The 18,234-nt window shown below is 49.6% G+C and overlaps 2 protein-coding genes across 8 annotated transcripts; one reads left to right on the forward strand and one right to left on the reverse strand.

The window, feature by feature from the left end:
* Positions 1–4,023: 4,023 nt before the first annotated feature.
* Positions 4,024–16,338, forward strand: LOC134011688 (bromodomain-containing protein 3-like). 6 transcript variants are annotated; one of them, XM_062451057.1, is made up of 13 exons: positions 4,024–4,180; positions 5,563–5,900; positions 6,435–6,572; positions 6,914–7,055; positions 7,290–7,480; positions 7,640–8,008; positions 8,498–8,626; positions 8,860–9,033; positions 9,584–9,652; positions 11,476–11,705; positions 11,949–12,238; positions 12,658–12,783; positions 13,957–16,338. In XM_062451057.1, exons 2-13 carry the CDS (start codon positions 5,709–5,711, stop codon positions 14,073–14,075), a joined length of 2,169 nt encoding a protein of 722 aa, XP_062307041.1. In that variant the 5' UTR covers positions 4,024–4,180; positions 5,563–5,708; the 3' UTR covers positions 14,076–16,338. The 6 variants fall into 6 exon arrangements, with proteins under 6 accessions (XP_062307041.1, XP_062307044.1, XP_062307046.1 ...); XM_062451060.1 differs by having other exon boundaries at positions 7,643–8,008; XM_062451059.1 differs by having other exon boundaries at positions 4,040–4,180; positions 5,568–5,900.
* Positions 16,339–16,727: 389 nt separating this feature from the next.
* LOC134011689 (putative uncharacterized protein BRD3OS) lies at positions 16,728–18,094 on the reverse strand. 2 transcript variants are annotated; one of them, XM_062451064.1, is made up of 2 exons: positions 18,012–18,094; positions 16,728–17,653 (listed from the first exon to the last, which is right to left on the reverse strand). In XM_062451064.1, the coding sequence occupies exon 2, from the start codon at positions 17,542–17,544 to the stop codon at positions 17,290–17,292; it is 255 nt and encodes an 84-aa protein (XP_062307048.1). In that variant the 5' UTR covers positions 17,545–17,653; positions 18,012–18,094; the 3' UTR covers positions 16,728–17,289. The 2 variants fall into 2 exon arrangements, with proteins under 2 accessions (XP_062307048.1, XP_062307049.1); XM_062451065.1 differs by lacking the exon at positions 18,012–18,094 and having other exon boundaries at positions 16,728–17,040; positions 17,252–18,004.
* Between the last annotated feature and the right edge of the window lie 140 nt (positions 18,095–18,234).

Below are 18,234 nucleotides of genomic sequence, written 5' to 3' on the forward strand. Positions count from 1 at the left end.
CAAACAGCTACGTTGCTCCGCCAGACAGGTCAGATCAGAGCGACACACTGTCACCACAGAGGAGAACAGTATTGAAACAAAAACAAAAAAATCTCACAAGAAATAAACTAAATTGCAAGAATGTAATCCAAAAGTGATACTTTATATGTTAGCATTGGTCCGTAGCTATTACTGTCCGAAGTAGTACTATATAACATCTATTATGTTCCGGTATTAAAAAAGAAATAAGGTATAAAAATAGCTACAACTTTATGTCTACTCAGTCGGTAATAAAGGGAATGTCACGGCCACAGCCGTGCCCCCCCCAGTTTCAGTTTTTTGTCCTGCCCTAGTGTTTCCCTGTCATTGTCTTCACCTGTCTCGTTAGCGTCATTGTGTCCACCTGTGTGTCGTTTGGGTGTGTATTTAGGTTCCTGTTTTGTGTCCAGTCTTTGTCTTGTCCTTACCATACCTGTCCGTGTGAGTACCCTATCTGTTCCCGTTTTTGAGAACTAAAACCCTTGTTTCTGCCATGCCTGCTGACTCCCCTGCGTTTGGGTCCAACCCCACCTCATGCCGTGACAGGGAAGGCTACATACTTCATAGACTTATAGCTCACAAAAAATCAAATAAATAAAAATGACTTTTGAGAAATAGTGATTTAAATGTCATCAATGTCAATGCCTGGATGATGCTGAGGTTTTTGTGTCTTTGATATCTGCACATCAGATGCGGCGCTCACTTCACATCAAACAGCCATCACTAGATCACCACTACAGAGGTGCTTTCATCGCTTTGACCTATCAGCTCTCACTTTCATCTTATGCTAATGTGGTCCTCATTAATGCATGATCAAACAACCCTGATTCGCTGGCGGTCCGGTGAGATTATTTAACTCTCTTTACAGAGAGTCACAGTGGACACTCCAGAAACACACACATGAAGAATAGAGAGAAGAAGAGAGAGAAGAAGAGAGAGAAGAAAGAGGGAGAGGGCGTGAATGGAAAAGAGCTGCTCTGTGTTTAACCGTGGCGAAAGGTTTGCACACACACACACACACACACATCTGGACCGGAGACACAGCCTCGCTTTCTGACTGTGCGTGTGTCTGCATGTGTGTGTGTGTGTTGGACTGTGAGAAAGGCCGTTCCGCTGCGTTCCAGATCATTCCACACTCAGACCAGACAGTTCTGTCCTGTCCCAGCTCTGCTGACACATGATTGGAGGCTGTGTGGGCTGTCCCTGCTTGTGATTGGACCAGCTCCGTTCCTTTAGGACTAATGTTGGGAGGGGCAGAGTTGGGGGGCCAGGGGGCAGACACCCAAAGGCCTCTGGTTCAGGCCAGAAACATCCTGGTAAGGGACATATACTTCTTGTATACATCATAGAGGAAGTGCTTCCTGCGTACATCATAAAGGAAGTGCTTCCTGCGTACATCATACAGGAAGTGGCGCCGCTGCGTTGACAGAGCAGGGAGGCGGGAGACTCGAAGGTGATGATCAAGAGGAGATCGGGGAGAACCTGGAGGGAACACACTCCTCTGGAGGACCAATTCAATTACAGCGTGACACGATTATCCAATCAAAATCAGATGTAATATTAGAAAAGTCAGAGTGCTGTCATGTGCTTCCGTTGGCTTGTGTCCAGGAGGACAGAGAGAGAGTGATACAGAGAGAGAGCGAGAGAGAGAGAGAGAGAGAGAGAGAGAGAGAGAGAGAGGGGAAAGAAAGGAGAGGAACGAGAGAATGAAAGACGAGAGCGCTCTACCACACCAGGTCAGAACTAGGATCTTATTTTACTCTCTCTCAGTGGAATTCACACAAAGAGTTCGTGATAAGGGAAGTATCACAAGCTCAGAGACAACAATGGCTGGCCAAACAAAGACCCTCACACACACAGACGGTTGTGTCACAGCGCCACCCAGCCCACAGCAGTGGTACTACGGGTTGAGGACACCTGAAACAGGCAGGCAGGTGTGCTCACACACAGACACATCCATGTGTGTATGTGATTACAGGTTTGTTATAAAACAAAAACGTACAACGACAGTGCAGTGTCCGAGCATGTGGGTTTGAAGAAAAGAAAAACACAATGGATTTGCATGTTACATACACTCATTTAGTCATTTGCATACACACGCATGCACACACACACACACAGACACACACACACACACAGCCAGTGCACGCCTGGCTTCTCTTGGACACAGCCACTTGCTGAACCGCAGAATGTTAAATAAACTAGTTGAGGAATTCCACTGAGTCAACACACCCTGGAAGAAGAGAACTGTGTGTGTGTGTGTTCCGCTGAGTGTGTGAGTGTGTGTGCATGGGTTCCGCTAAGTGTGTGCATGTGTGTGTGTGTCTGTGTGTTGAGAATAAAACAGAGCTGTGTCTGTCACAGTGCAGTCTAGAGGTAAACACACACACTCACTCTGTTTAGAACCTACCTGCCCATGGAATGCTTGAAATCCAGCTGCTATGGCAACAGAACCTCACCAGTAAATCTCTCTTCAACACCCACACCCCTTACACACACACACACACACACACAAAAATGGGCAGCTGTAGTCTATTGAGTGCTGACTTTTAAGATGACTTCAAGTGCTGCTCTGTTACACAGGAATCATGAGGAAGAACCAGTCTGATGGATGTGTGGATGATTCCCCCATTATGATGTGTCATTCGATGTACCATGCTTTTCCTGTTAGGACAGCTTCTGAACACACCTCCACCCCTCCCTCCTCCAGGCCACACCTGACCAGCATGTGCTCCACCTCCTCCCCCTCCTCCTCCACCCCCTCCACCTCCTCCTCCCCCCCTCCACATCCACCTCCTCTTCCACCCCCTCCTCCTCCACCTCCACCCCCCTTGCTTTGAATGTGTTGCATTGCACCTTGTGAATGTCTGGGCAATATGGATTTCTTGTATGTTTAAATATTTTTACATCTATTTACATCTTTTTTTATAATGATCGTATTATTATTGTATGTATTGTTCTACATAGCATTCTTTGATGTGAGAGAGGTTCTATGTCAACAGAAGTTGTTTTAATGTGGCAGAGGGGTCACATGTTGGCTAACCCACAAGTCAGTGCGAATGCTTAAAAAATTTAAAAACTAAATGTATTGTGAAATGTATGGGGGAGTATCCATTAAACCAAACATATTAGTATCTATTTGCATATGATTGGATACACAGTTGTAGACACCAAAACTCAAACCTTTACCTGGTCCCATCACCTTCAGATATCTTGTTTGCAACTGACACCCTCTTGTGGATGAATTGTTGAACTGGTGCAACATCCAGACTATAAAAATTATTATAATAATACAATTATTTATTTATTATATGGATCGTTATCAAGTTATGCGGAAGCCTGATATCGACCCAGTCATTTAAACCAGCAGGGAAGTATCAACAAATTGTGGGCCCTGAGAACCAGGGATAGACAACCAGTGGTGTAGAGTAGACTACCTGGTCAAGAAATTCCGGGGGGTATTGTGTTAGTCTGAGGTAGGCCTACCTAGATTAGGCTCAGTGATGGGCAAGTGACAAAGATTTGTGACACAAATAATCCAAGTGGATGATGCCACCATATCACACATCTTGTGTGTAGTAGACTACAAACTGTCAAAAACCCAAACGCCTTTCGACCGTTTCAATAGCACAGCATTTTCCTTTCTAGTTTATTCCGATCCATTTCCTTTTGAGAAATGTTTAAAATCTATATTCATAATTCACTCCGCTGGGCAAATAAAGCTTTTATTTAGACAGGAATTTTATCCGGTCTGAGCTAGTCGACAAGGTATACTACACTGATTTACGGTTATCGTTGACTGATTAGTGTGTTCATGTGATTATGGTAATGGGCTAATTGATTAGCTAGCGTCTTATTTACAGAGTTCAGACAACGTCAAACAGGGCAGCGACGCCGAACTGAGTGGGCCAGAACCAGAACTTGGCTCTGAGCGCTGCATCCTGGGAAATGAAGTCCGTCCTTCGGGGACGTCGAGCTATTCCAAACGCTTTTTCGTAGAACAGCCACAAGGCCCAGGGTGCTCCACGGATATTGCGCATGTGCATGGAAGGAATCGCGCAGACAGCTGATAACTCATCTATTATGCCACTTCGCTAAATAAAAGGTGCCAGAAAACTGCGAACTAAACACCGCTGGAGCCATTTGAGGACAAAGCAATAAAGTAAAATTTGTTTTCATATTAGTTGTATTTAAATTATGTAATGCATTTCGCATATGGGTCTCAAATGCACTGAAAATATAGGTTGCTTTTAAGGGAGTCCGTCTGCCCGCTCGGCGCCTTGAAACAATGCATAGCTAGCTACAAAGCGTACTTAGCTAGCGAGCTGGTTACATTTTGCTAGGGTCTGTATGCTAGCTAGTGTACAGCTAGAGTAACCATATCCTAAATAAAAATATTACATCTGCTTTGGTATTGAGGCTACAGTGCTCATTTACTACTTTAGTTTAGTATTATTGTCTGGGACATCTGCTCCTGAATCACCGCGTGCACAAATAGGACTGCCAAATAGAAGCTAGCTGCATAGCTAACCAGTTTGTTAGCTAGCTATTTAGCATTGCATTGCTCTGCCCGCCATCTTTTCAAAGGAATATAATTATGATACGTGCTAGCAGCTAGCTACTTTCAACCTTTTAAGTTTAAGTTATAAATATATAATCTTGTTTTAGGATTTATTTATTATCTTACGCTTACTGTTAGCATGCAATTCAACTCGGTTGCTTAATTGGATAACGCTAGAGAACGCTGGCTGTGATAGCTTAGGCTAGCTAGTCCACATTACTTATCTTTGAAGCAAATGCTAGCTGGCTAACGTTACGTTATTTAGCAGTAAACCCACCGTCCATTAAGGTGAGTTAGTTGTGCTACAAATCTCTTTTTATACAGATCTAGCTAGCCAGATTACCGTCGAGAAATTAATGAAATGTCTATTTGGCAGTGAATGTGATTTATAATTTTGTGAACTGGTTAGCTACCTGAGTAGCTGTCACTCAACTCTTATTGAACTCGTCAAATACTAGCTGACCAGGTCGTGTAACATCTGGTACTGGTCCCATGTCCGCGAGAACACCTAGCTGGATTTGGCTACTGCTCCACGTGTATTTGTACATTATGAACTGTTTTGGTATATGTGATGATTTACACGGCTTTAAATATTCCCAATGTTTAACGTTTAAACCCCATGTTTTGGATTGACTTGTAAATGTATAGAAAGAAAGAGATACAAGTGATACAACATTTCACAGTTGACACAAGGTATACGTTTAACCATACCATTTTATCCAAATTTCTGACCAAGATCACATAAACGGGACTGGTAGTGCTAGCTTGTGGAAATAATTCCTCAGGTGTTTGTATGAGATGCAACTCACAGCAAGATGTTATTGATTACCGTGAGAACGGGTGTGCATTCGAAAGGTGTGCCTCAGGCAAGTCAGACGCCTGAGAATAGTTACCTCTGAGTTTTAAAAATTGGCTGTTCTCAAAGACGTTTGGTCCCTCGCTGATGCCGTGTCTAAACAGCCCCTGTGTTTCCTCTCCGCCAGGGCAGCTGTGCGATGGGATGTGAGTGTGTCTGGAGGACCACGGAGCAGAAAGAGGCGCCCTGTTTCCACTGAAGACCCCAGAACACGCGCTCAGACGTGCGTCACACACACCGGGAGGAAGCAGGAAGTAGGAGTCCGCAGTCAGGATGTCGGCCCCGCCTGAGGCCACCCCGCCCCTCATCAACCCCCCGGCCCCTGAAACCTCCAACCCCACCAAGCCTGGCCGGAAGACAAACCAGCTGCAGTACATGCAGAACGTTGTGGTCAAGACACTCTGGAAGCACCAGTTTGCGTGGCCCTTCTACCAGCCTGTCGACGCCATCAAACTGGGCCTTGCCGTAAGTCCACCGCCGGTCCAGACAAGGAGCAGGGCACGTAGACTGATCTGAGAAGGCCTTATGCCGGATCAACACAGAGGGATGTTCAGGATATCTGTTCAGCACAGGGGAACGTGTTTCACTTCAGCCTAGTAAATCTATCTATATACAGTACCAGTCAAAAGTTTGGACACATGGGAAATGGTAAAATGTGTCCAAACTTTTGATTGGTACTGTAAATAAAGATTGATTGATATCAGGAAAACATACCGCCTGCCGATCTAGTTAAGGGGATCGTTTTGTTGTAGTAGGAAGATATAAACGACACGGTTCCTCCTGGTGTGCCAGGAACATCAATGTGTGGGTTTACGCTGTGAGGCCCTCCTATGTGCAGGGATGCGGTTTACGCTGTGAGGCCCTCCTATGTGCAGGGATGCGGTTTACGCTGTGAGGCCCTCCTATGTGCAGGGATGCGGTTGGTCGTCCTGTTTGAAGGTGTCGTGTGGTATCGGGGTGGTGGTGGTGTGTTTACCTGTGCTTACCTGTGTCCTGCAGGACTATCACAAGGTGATCAAGAGCCCCATGGACATGGGCACCATCAAGAAGCGTCTGGAGAACAGCTACTACTGGAGTGCCAGCGAGTGCATGCAGGACTTCAACACCATGTTCACCAACTGTTACATCTACAACAAGGTACACACACACACACATGTACGCACACACACACGTACACACACAGTTACTTCCTGATCACTGTGCTGAGGAACACACCGTTCCTTGACTAGGACCACCAAAATACTGTTCGAACGATGGGCTTCTGAACATAGTACAGCAAAAACAAATGCAGTTTTGTACTTGTTGTACTTATAAACAAGAATCTGCTCAGTGAATTCCTTGTAAAAATGTACCCAGGCACCAGCACTAATGGATAAATGTAGGATGAAACAAATTGGTTTATGTTGAAGGTGTTAAAGTAGTTTGAAACCCATTTTTCCTCCTGTTACTCCGTCACGTCTGACCTTCCTGCCCACCAGCCGACAGACGACATCGTCCTGATGGCCCAGGCGTTGGAGAAGATCTTCCTGCAGAAAGTGGCCCAGATGCCCCAGGAGGAAGTGGCTCTCCTGCCTCCAGCCCCCAAAAACAAGGCCCGGAAACCATCTGGCCCTGGTCAAGGTACCCCCCCTGGCCCTGGCCTTCCTGCCCCGACTCCTTCTGCCCCCAGCCATGCCCTTTGACCCCTGTCCTGACCCTTTCCGGGGCTGCTCTTGTGTCGTTTGCGTTGAGCAATTTGTGACGCGTTGACCTTTCTTGTGTGTGTTACCCAGGAAGTTTTATGAGGAATGTTGCTGGAGAACCCCCAAGAGTAACTCTCTGTGTGTGTGTGTGTGTGTGTGTGTGTGTGTCCAGTGAGCCAGCTAGCGGAGTCGTCCGCCTCGCCCCCCAACACGTACCCCAGCACCCCGCCTCTCGCCCCCCAGGCGCCCGTCATCTCAGCCACGCCCACGCCCGTGCCAACCGTCGCCTCCGCCCCCGCACCCACGCCCACCCCAGCGCCGCCCCCACCCGCCATGATGCCCACCGCACAGCCCGTCGTCAAGGTAACGACCGTCGTGGCGTCGAGCGTTTGCGAATGTACAGTCTCACCCCAGACCGTCACACAGACCGGTGAGGGGGCGGAGGGGAATCAGAATGTTGATGCGAGGTGTATGTCTGCCCCTGTGTTTGTGTGTGTGTGTGTGCCTGTCCGTCCTCCCCAGAAGAAGGGTGTGAAGAGGAAAGCAGACACCACCACCCCGACCACGTCAGCCATCGCTGCCAGCAGGAGTGACTCCCCTCCCCTGGACACCAAACAGGCCAAGGTGGCGTCCCGCCGCGACAGCGCCCCGCGCCCCCCCAAGCCCCCCCGCAAGGAGGAGGAGGGGGCGGAGGCGGGGGGGAAGAAGGGGCGGGCGGGGGCGGGGGTGGGGGAGCAGATGAAGCACTGTGACACCATCCTGAGGGAGATGCTGTCGAAGAAGCATGCGGCGTACGCCTGGCCCTTCTACAAGCCTGTGGACGCTGCAGCCCTGGAGCTGCACGACTACCACGAGATCATCAAACACCCCATGGACCTCAGCACTGTCAAGGTGACACACACACACATACACACACACTGTACTGTAGTGGACATCAGCACTGTCAAGGTGACACACACACACATACACACACTGTACTGGACCTCAGCACTGTCAAGGTGACACACACACACACACACACACACTGTACTGGACCTCAGCACTGTCAATACACACACACACACACACACTGTAGTGGACCGTAGCACTGTCAACACACACACACACACTGTAGTGGACCTCACACACACACACGCAGTGTAGTGGACCTCAGCACACACACACTGTAGTGGACCTCAGCACACACACGCAGTGTAGTGGACCTCAGCACACACACACACTGTAGTGGACCTCAGCACACACACACACACTGTAGTGGACCTCAGCACACACACACACTGTAGTGGACCTCAGCACACACACACACACTGTAGTGGACCTCAGCACACACGCAGTGCCAGGTAGTGTGTTTGAGCAGCGGGGTGCTTTGTGTCTCCTCAGACCAAGATGGACAGCAGAGAATACCCCGACGCCCAGAGCTTCGCCACGGACGTGCGGTTGATGTTCTCCAACTGCTACAAGTACAACCCTCCTGACCACGAGGTGGTTGCCATGGCGCGCAAGCTGCAGGTACACACACAGAGACATGGACACACACCTAAGCTTGGAGGGGGTGGGAAAGCATAGCCCAGTGTGTGAACTTCTCAAACACTCACACGTCTGTGTTTGAACACTCCTGTGTGTGTACGTGTGTGTGTGTGTGTGTGTACCTGTGTGTGTGTGTGTGTACCTGTGTGTGTGTGTGTACATGTGTGTGTGTGTGTGTGTACCTGTGTGTGTGTGCGCGTGTGTGTGCGCTGCAGGATGTTTTCGAGATGCGCTTCGCCAAGATGCCCGACGAGCCTGTGGAGCCGGCGGCGCCCCCGGTGGTCAGTAAGAGCACGGCGAGCAGCGACAGCAGTGCCGGCTCCTCCTCCTCAGACAGCTCCGACTCCGAGGAGGAACGCGCCACGCGGCTGGCCGAGCTACAGGAACAGGTGGGCTCTACCAACCTCGGACCAAGACCCCCCCCCGCGCCCTGCAGGGATGGACCGTCCCACCACCCCCCACTCCCATGTTTACCGTAGCCTAGCCGAGTCACTGGAGCAGTCAGACTGAACCAGGCCAGACAGACCCCTGAGCATCCCCTGAGATGAGACATAGAGGATCCCCAAGCTAGAGAGCGCCCCAGACCAGAACCCCGGCCAGGGCAGCCCCAGGAGAGGACTGTAGCGTGGCTCTGGGGGGGAGGGAGCCTTGTAAGACTGCTCCACCTGTCAATCACCCACACCAGAACCAGGCCCCGCCCCCTCCACCACCTGTGAGGCAGTCTCCTGCAGTAGGCTACGTAGACAGGGCCCTGGGGTTAGCTACACTGGCTTGCATGTTGACACTGTACCTTGAGAAGCTTGGGAGAACCAAGTCACCTCTTTAGCCCTCCCCCATGGACAAGCCAGGCCAGTAGAGTTGAGCTGTATTTCTGATGTTAACTGCTGTGTGGAGTGTGTGTCTCTGACCCCCTGCCCCCCCCTCTGGCTTTCTACCCAGCGGTTCACTCAGGAGCACCCCGCTGCCAAAAGGGCGGGGGAAAAAAACGGGTGTGCCAAACGTTTCCAGGTGATTTACCTCTTCCTTCCCAGTCCCACAATCCTCCTTGTTCAATCTGCACCGTGGTTAGAGAGCGCCAGGAGGGGGGGGGGGGTAGGGTGGGAGGAGAATAATCATTGGATAGAGGCAGACAAGGAGGAAGATGAGGCAGTGGACCAGGCAGTGTGGAGGCAGAATTGAGGCAGTGAACTAGGTAGAGGCAGCATGGAGGCAGTAGACCAGGCAGCATGGAGGCAGTGGACCAGGCAGCATGGAGGCAGTAGACCAGGCAGCATGGAGGCAGTAGACCAGGCAGCATGGAGGCAGTAGACCAGGCAGCATGGAGGCAGTAGACCAGGCAACATGGAGGCAGTGGACCAGGCAGCATGGAGGCAGTAGACCAGGCAGCATGGAGGCAGTAGACCAGGCAGCATGGAGGCAGTAGACCAGGCAGCATGGAGGCAGTGGACCAGGCAGCATGGAGGCAGTGGACCAGGCAGCATGGAGGCAGTGGACCAGGCAGCATGGAGGCAGTGGACCAGGCAGCATGGAGGCAGTAGACCAGGCAGCATGGAGGCAGTAGACCAGGCAGTGCGTAGCTGGGGCTGGGAGAGAGGGAGGGCGAGAGAGAGACCGGCGGCAGTAGAGTGGCTAGCGGGGCTCCAGGTGTGACTAGGGAGACCTACGAGGCTGCAGGGTAGAGCTGCATGTGATCTCAGGACAGGAGAGAGAGACAACATGACCTCAAACAACCTGATCTGTTATTAGCATCTTTTAAAGTGTCTTATCCCTCTTCGATGACCCTCCTGAGCGGCTCTGTGTGAAGTGCAGTAAAGTGCTAGTCAGATAGATAGGAATGTTGAAATGGTGAACTATCCCTTTGAAATGTTGACCACATCTAGGCCAGCGATGTGAATCCCCTCGTTCTGATCACAGAGAGGCCCTGTATGTGCATGACATGCTAACCCTGTCAACACATTTTCCAACATCTCTACTGGTTGGGGCCCTCTGAACTCAAAGCAATTAGTCGGCTCAAATTCCTCCTGCCCGTGATATTGTGTGCTTCATTACAGGTGATATTGAAGGGATAGGTCACTTCATTCAACATTTTCGTTCTGTTTCTTTACAGAAGTGGATAGCTGAGTTTTGATTGGCTTAGCTAATGATTGAACCAATCCTCTTTCTCCCAATCCTAATGTGGAATGACACATTTTTGGGGATGTTTAAATTGGGGATCTTGATGAAAAGGGAAACATGGCAAATAAGGAAAAGAAAGTGAACTATCCCTTTAAGTTGGCATCATAACTTTTTTTTGTCACTTAATTGCATCTAACCTGCCTGGGAAGGGAAACCGCCAATCATATTGGAATTGTGCTGAATCGGTGCTGATCTGGGAGTGATTCATATTTCTGTCTGTCTTAATGTTGGCCGAGGTGGGTGACTCATGATTAAAACCGTTTCCCAGCCCTGGTCCTCAGGGCCTGCTGTCCTGCATGTTCTAGATGTTTCCCTGATCCAACACACCTGATTCCGATGAACGGGTCATTATCAAGCTCAGCAGAAGCCTGGTAACGACCCGTTCGTCGGAATCGGGTGTGTTGGAGCATCTATAACATGCAGGACAGGGTCTCCTTCAGGACCAGGGTTGAGAAACACTGATTTAAAACCATAAGGAAACAGCAGATCTCTCTGTCTTGTGGAGGTGTGCCTGGGGTGGCTGTAATGGTGTCTGGAGATGCAGGTTGCTAGGAAACTGCTCACTCCAGAGATGGCTGATGCCCCGCCCCCTTTGTCTTTTTGACCACGCCCCCCCCCCCACGCCCCTCCTCCCCCCACACACACACCACCCTCAGTTGAAGGCGGTCCACGAACAACTGGCTGTCCTATCACAGGCTCCGGTCAGCAAACCAAAGAAGAAGAAGGAGAAAAAGGACAAGGAGAAGAAGAAAGAGAAGGAGAAGGAGAAGCCGGCCAAGGGGAAGGTGGAGGACGAGAAGAGAGCCAAGGCTCCGCAACAGACCAAGCCAGCCAATCAGAAGAAAGCTCCGGCCAGGAAAGCCAACAGCACCGTTACAGCCCCCAGGTACCAACGACCCCTGACCCCTAACTCTGCCCCAAGACCCCTCTTTCCTGCCCCTCTCTGTCTCCTGACCTCTTGTGACCCCCCTAATCCCGTCTGACCCCAGACCCCTAAGTCCTCTCAGTCTGCCCCTCAACCCCTTAGTCCCCTGATCCTGTCTGATCCCGTTGACCCTGTCTGACCCCATCCATGCCCAGTTGCATTCCCGTCCAGCCGTGCAATAGCCGTGTCACCCTCGTCTCCTAGGCAACCGAAGAAGGGATCGAAGGCGGGGCCGGCAAACGGCGAGGAGGGGGAGGAGCCGTCCCTGCCGATGTCGTACGACGAGAAACGCCAGCTCAGCCTGGACATCAACCGTCTGCCGGGGGAGAAGCTGGGCCGCGTCGTCCACATCATCCAGTCCCGCGAGCCCTCGCTGCGGGACTCGAACCCGGACGAGATCGAGATTGACTTCGAGACGCTCAAGCCGTCTACTCTGAGGGAGCTGGAGAGATACGTCAAGTCCTGCCTGCAGAAGAAACAACGCAAGCTGCTACGTAAGGCTGTGTGTGTGTGTGTGTGTGTGTGTGGACACACATCTCCTCCCTCTTCATCTCCACCGTTCTCTCTCCTCCTTCTCCTCTGTCTCTCTCTCTGTGTTCTCAGTCTTGGATTGTTTGACAGCTAATTCATTTTTCGCTCTTGACCAAGCACTGTAAAGCTCCATTCTGTTCTCCCTCCCTCCATCCCTTTCTTTCTCTGCTTGCCCGTCTGCTTGTCTGTCTGTCTGCCTGTCTGTCTGTCCGTCCTTGTGTCCTTCCAGTCAGTCTTACTGACCTCCCCATCCCAAGCTTCTGACAGACAGCCACATGCAGCCAGTAGAGACTAGAGGCTAGACGGTAGAGGTTGTAGAGGGGGGGGATAGTTATGACGCTACAGCACCTCGCCAGCTGATGCACTGCTGTGTCTCCTGCAGTGGGTTCTGGGAAAAAGAGTTCCAGGTCTAAGGAGGAGCTGGTTCAGGAGAAGAAGAGAGTGTTAGAGCAGAGACTACAGGACGTGAGCGGACAGCTGGGCAGCAGCAAGAGATCGTCCAGAACAGGTATCTGCTGTTGGGCTGCGTGTTCAGCAGGAGCACCTGTAGGCTCAGACAGGCCTGCTCTGGAGAGAGAAAGAGTGAGAGAGAGAGACACAGGCCTGCTCTGGAGAGAGAGAGAGGCCTGATCTGGAGAGAGAGAGAGAGAGGCCTGATCTGGAGAGAGAGAGAGAGAGAGACAGGCCTGATCTGGAGAGAGAGAGACAGGCCTGGGAGCTTTGAGGGACAGACAGGATACACCCCAGTTTTAACAGACAGAGAGGTTGAAAGGTTGGAGAGAGGATGTACGTTGATCGGGTCTCCAGTCTAGGTGTCTGTGCCCGTATCTTAAACACGTGTGTGGGGCACAGGGTGCTGTTTGGGTTCTCCATGCCCTGACATCCTGCCCTGACCAGAGAGCTGTGGCGCACACACCTGCCTTCTCTCTCCTCTCTGTGTTCTCTGCTCTGCCGTCTCCATGCCCTGACCTCCTGCCCTGACCAGAGAGCTGTGGGGCACACATCTGCCTTCTCTCTCCTCTCTGTGTTCTCTGCTCTGCCGTCTCCATGCCCTGACCTCCTGCCCTGACCAGAGAGCTGTGGGGCACACATCTGCCTTCTCTCTCCTCTCTGTGTTCTCTGCTCTGCCGTCTCCATGCCCTGACCTCCTGCCCTGACCAGAGATCTGTGGGGCACACATCTGCCTTCTCTCTCCTCTCTGTGTTCTCTGCTCTGCCGTCTCCATGCCCTGACCTCCTGCCCTGACCAGAGAGCTGTGGAGCACACACCTGCCTTCTCTCTCCTCTCTGTGTTCTCTGCTCTGCCGTCTGGGATTCAGACGCTTTGGTTGTCCCCCTCTCCTTCACTCTATGAAACTGTGGCTTTACTGGAAACTCTGCTGGGAAACATCCTCAACTCATCTGTGTGTGTGTGTGCGCGTGTGCTTGTGTGTGTGTGTGTGTGCGCGAGTGTGTCCATGTCCACATGTGTGCATGCGTGTGTATATACATGTTTATTTGTGTGTGCGTCCGTGTCTGCATAACGTGTGTGTGTGTGTGTGTGTATATATATATATGTGTGTGTGTGTGTATATATGTGTGTGTGTATATATATATGTGTGTGTGTATATATATATATATATATATGTGTGTGTATATGTGTGTGTGTGTGTGTTGATGACCCGTGTTTCCCCCCCCTACAGAGAAGGCGGCGGGCGCGGCTGCAGGGGGCGGAGCCTCTCGTCTGAGTGGCAGCAGCAGTTCCTCTGAGTCTGGCAGCAGTAGCTCCAGCGGGTCCAGCTCCAGCAGTGACTCAGACTGAACACACACACACACACTGAACACACACACACACGTATACACTCACATATACACACATACATGCACGCAAACACGTGGATCCAGCTTCTGTAGTGACTCGGACTAAACACACACACACAATAGATCTGTCTCCAGTAAGGACACACGTACAAACACGTAGACACATGACACAACACACAAACGTGTGAATCCATCTCCAGTAGTGACCCGGGACTGAACATACAGACATGTATCCACTTCTAGTTGTGACTCAGACTGAACACACACACACCACCCGAAGGCCACTCGGAGGAGTTCCATCCTGAAGCCAGACTGTACATATGTGAGGCCCTCTCGCTCATTTAACCCTTTTCTAGCTACTAGTGCTAATCTCCTTGGAGGACCTTCTCTCTGAGGAACAGCAGGTGTGGTCTGAGGAACCTGGCCATGTGTTGTACGTAGAGGCCCGTAGTGTCGTACGGCCAGTAGGAACAGAGTGAGACTGCAGTATCTGACTGTCCCTAGTCTCTCTGTGTTGTGCTGCCCTACAAGGGCACCGCCTGGTACCACCCCCACCTTCGTCTACAGACAGGAAAAGCAACGTGTCTCTTCCTCTGCAGACAGGAAGAGCAATGTGTCTCTTCCTCTGCGGACAGGAAGAGCAACGTGTCTCTTCCTCTACGGACAGGAAGAGCAACGTGTCACCTCCTCTACGGACAGGAAGAGCAACGTGTCACTTCCTCTTGGTTATCCCGGCTGACCACGGCTGCTGTCTGGGAGGCTCGTTGTCGTTATCCCCAGAGGGGAATCCTGGACGACAACACTAAAGACTTTTTTCCGTGGCAACGATAGCTCCCTTCCCCTGGCAGACTACTGCTCTCCCCCCTGCCCCGACCCTCCCTCACCTCAGCAACATTCCAGAAGCATCCACGGTCAGAGGGTTCTAGCCAGCGCCGTAAACACCGGCGGCTCTGGACCACAGCTACCGATCAACTCGGAAACAGTATCGCCACGGTTACAGCATATCCGTGGTTACTTCAGTCGTCACAGGATTAACGATGATGTCATTGAAACGTTCCGTGGATTCAGAATGACATTTGTTTGGTTTTTTTTAAGTGATCTCTGGAGAAGCATGGTACACGTCTCAATCCTGTCCACCTCCTCTGACCTCCAGGGTCTCCCTGACCTCTGACCTGCCTGCAGCCCCCAGGCTTGCCGTCTATTTGCAGAGTGTCAGAGGCGGAGGTCAGGACGTCAGTTAACCCAACACTACTTCTTCATATTTCTTCACGGATTGTGTTGATGTCTTTTACGTGTCTCATATTTTGTACCAGTGTTTGTTTTGATACTCCCCACTCCCCCCCCCCCCCTGACCCCAGTACACAGGGCAGACCAGACTGATTCTTGGGGTTGGGAATAAACTGCCCTGACAGACAAACCTACAAACCCACCTCTGATTCTCCACTAATCAGCTCCTCGAGTGATATGTCCAGTTAGTCGATTTAGAATTTGTTCTGCAGAGCCGTTAAGACTGGGTTTTCTTTTTTCCTTAGGGTTTTCCTCCTACTTTTTTCGCTGTTTCTCTAGCTCCTGTCTCTTTCACTCCCCTCTCTCTCTCTCTCTCTGCCAGTGGTGGGGCAGTGCCATACCTGGCACCTGCCATTACTGCCACCTGTCATTTCTGAATGTAATACAATGGTTTGTTTGTTTGTTTATTGGACAGCGGTTCTATTGAAATGTTTCATTTTTTCCTATTCTGGTGTAACAAACACTAACTGTAGCCTGGTTCTCTGTAGTATTTGTGTGAAAAACACATAAAACAACTTAATTAGTTTACTGAACACAGGACACATGACAGTCTGTTCAAAGTAAATGTCAACCATCTTTTTGTTTTCTATTTGAGCATAGCGAGACCTTTTGTAAATCAAGCTAGTGAACTATGTTGTGATTTGCTCTCTGGTCTTCCTTCCAAATTCCAAATCATGTATTCAGGTTGTTTGTTTGATACCTTGTGTAATACAGCTGTGGTGACTGATGACAGATGTGGCTGTTTTATCTGACGTGGTAAGTGTGACTGTCTCCAGTCAGTCCTGCGGCCTGAGAAGGGGACACCCAGACGCCTGGCGACCCACAACACAGACAGCATCAGCTGGATTAGCTGAGTGATGAAAGGGGTTATGAGTAGAAGTCTTTTCATCATATTCACTCATTTTTGTTTTTAGTTTCATGGTCAATTTATAGTTGATTTTATATTTTAATTAAATGATTTTATGTATTTGCATGCACTCCGACTGGTAACTTTTCTCAGATATTCTTTGAGCACTGTATGGTATCTCGTGTAGACAGCAGCCCTGGAGGAATCATCATCCTTGCCTCCAGGCCACTAGAGGGACAAGCAAAGCTGAATGAACTGATGTAATTACTTCTATGGGATCCCTTATTTTCTGAGTTCCTTTGTTTTCATAAATAAACTACGTAAACGTAACCTGTCGATGTGTGGTTCTCTGTAGAACACCTCTGATGCCTTTTGACCGTGTCCTACGGAGATTATCACCACAACATCGTCTGGCTGCCCAGTAGCTTGTTGTAGTCCAGGCCTGTGATGCCCCATGACTGGACTGGCACTAAGGAAGCCAGCAGAGCCTGTGCTTCAAAACAAACTTGTATAAATGAGTTTTTTGCCTTTTCGAATAAAGTTTTATTGACCGTGTGGTAGTCAACCCTGTTTCAGCACTCCTGTGTGACATGAGGAACAGACCCTGTAATCCTGGATGGATCTTCAGCGAGCTTGACTGATGTGTAGTACTGTATGCTGTAATGGTTCGTTAAAGTGAAGTTATTTCACTTCCCGTGTGGATTTTCTCCTCGGCGTTCTTTCACGTCCCGGAGGTGTGCTGAAGCCTGATTGTAGAATCATTTTTGGTCACTAATGTGTCCAGATGGAGGTATGCCCTAGTACTGTAGCACATCTTCGTTTGAAACGATAGCTTGAAACATTCAAAATATGAACACGTATGAACATATGACTATTACAAAATAAATTGTATATATAACATACAACAAAAGTTACACTGCAATGAATGTACCGCGGTTCTGACATGCAGGCAAGAAATATGTAACACCGTAATGCATGCCTCAAACCAGGCTCACTCCACATGACCAGATACACACACTGACAAAACTGACACAGTCATTTACCATCAAGGACATTTTCAGTACGTCTCTTGTGACAGCTGTCACATAATTAGACAAATCCTGGAACGGCCGCTGGTCTCAGCAGTGTCAAGGGTGTTTTTATCCCGTACTACGACGGCTTGGTTCCCGTATTGACTGTACCATGTACTCTGACTCCGACTGAGGTAGTTTGCTGGCGGCGCCTGTTCCAGTTCCAGCTGTTGTTGTTGCCAGATGAGCAGCGATGTGTCCCTAAACCTCAGCCGAGCATAACCCTCAGATAGAGCTTTCTCGGCCAAAGGATATCGTTCCGACATCTTACAATTATAAGTCTCTCTTTGTCCCTTTTTTAGGTCATCTTTGGTAGGGGCAGGGCATGGTCTTGCGGAGATGCTGAGTTGCTGATGTTATCGCTTCAATGCCTTCCTGGAAAGTTCAAATCACAATTACTGTCAGATGCATAGCTGCTACCAAATAAATAGCCAGCTACGAAACCTGATCCGATCCGATCCTGACGTCCCAAATCGTGAAAAATGCTGATGCCTACACTCCTAATAATAACCCGCAAAACGGTCTTGCATGGTTAGCCTTCTGCTAACGTTAGCACTAGCTGGCTTTTATTGTCGAGAAATCAACTTCTCGCAGCTTACTGCCGTTTTTCAGAAAAGTATAACATTTTCCCAGCTAGCTAGGCTAGCTAGCTGATGTCACATAGTTTTTAGACAAGCTTTAAAAATTGCGTTGTTGTTGGGTTGTTGATGCTGCCTATAGCAACGGTACTCACACAAACCTATCCGACAGGAATCATTAAAAAAAAACAGTTGTTCCATATCAAATGGAATTTGACTAGTGCGTGAAACATTACACTGTTCTTAGAAGAAGCAAACTTATATTTTAAAACGGCAAAATGTTTATGGATGATTAGAAAATGTATTTCAATGTAAAGAAAATCAGATTGCAACATCCGGGAGGCCAAGGTATTGCCAGAGAATGTCTAGGCCTAATAT

The sequence above is a fragment of the Osmerus eperlanus genome, chromosome 25 (genome assembly GCF_963692335.1).
Source record: "Osmerus eperlanus chromosome 25, fOsmEpe2.1, whole genome shotgun sequence".
Classification (NCBI taxonomy): Eukaryota; Metazoa; Chordata; class Actinopteri; order Osmeriformes; family Osmeridae; genus Osmerus; species Osmerus eperlanus.

Bases quoted from the DNA above. Each gene is read 5' to 3' on its own strand.
- LOC134011688 (XM_062451057.1), top strand. From the start codon at position 5,709: ATGTCGGCCCCGCCTGAGGCCACCCCGCCCCTCATCAACCCCCCGGCC. The intron at 8,627-8,859 runs GTACACACACAG...TGTGCGCTGCAG, and splicing joins CCATGGCGCGCAAGCTGCAG to GATGTTTTCGAGATGCGCTT. The intron at 12,784-13,956 runs GTATCTGCTGTT...CCCCCCCTACAG, and splicing joins CAAGAGATCGTCCAGAACAG to AGAAGGCGGCGGGCGCGGCT.
- LOC134011689 (XM_062451064.1), bottom strand. From the start codon at position 17,544: ATGTCGGAACGATATCCTTTGGCCGAGAAAGCTCTATCTGAGGGTTAT.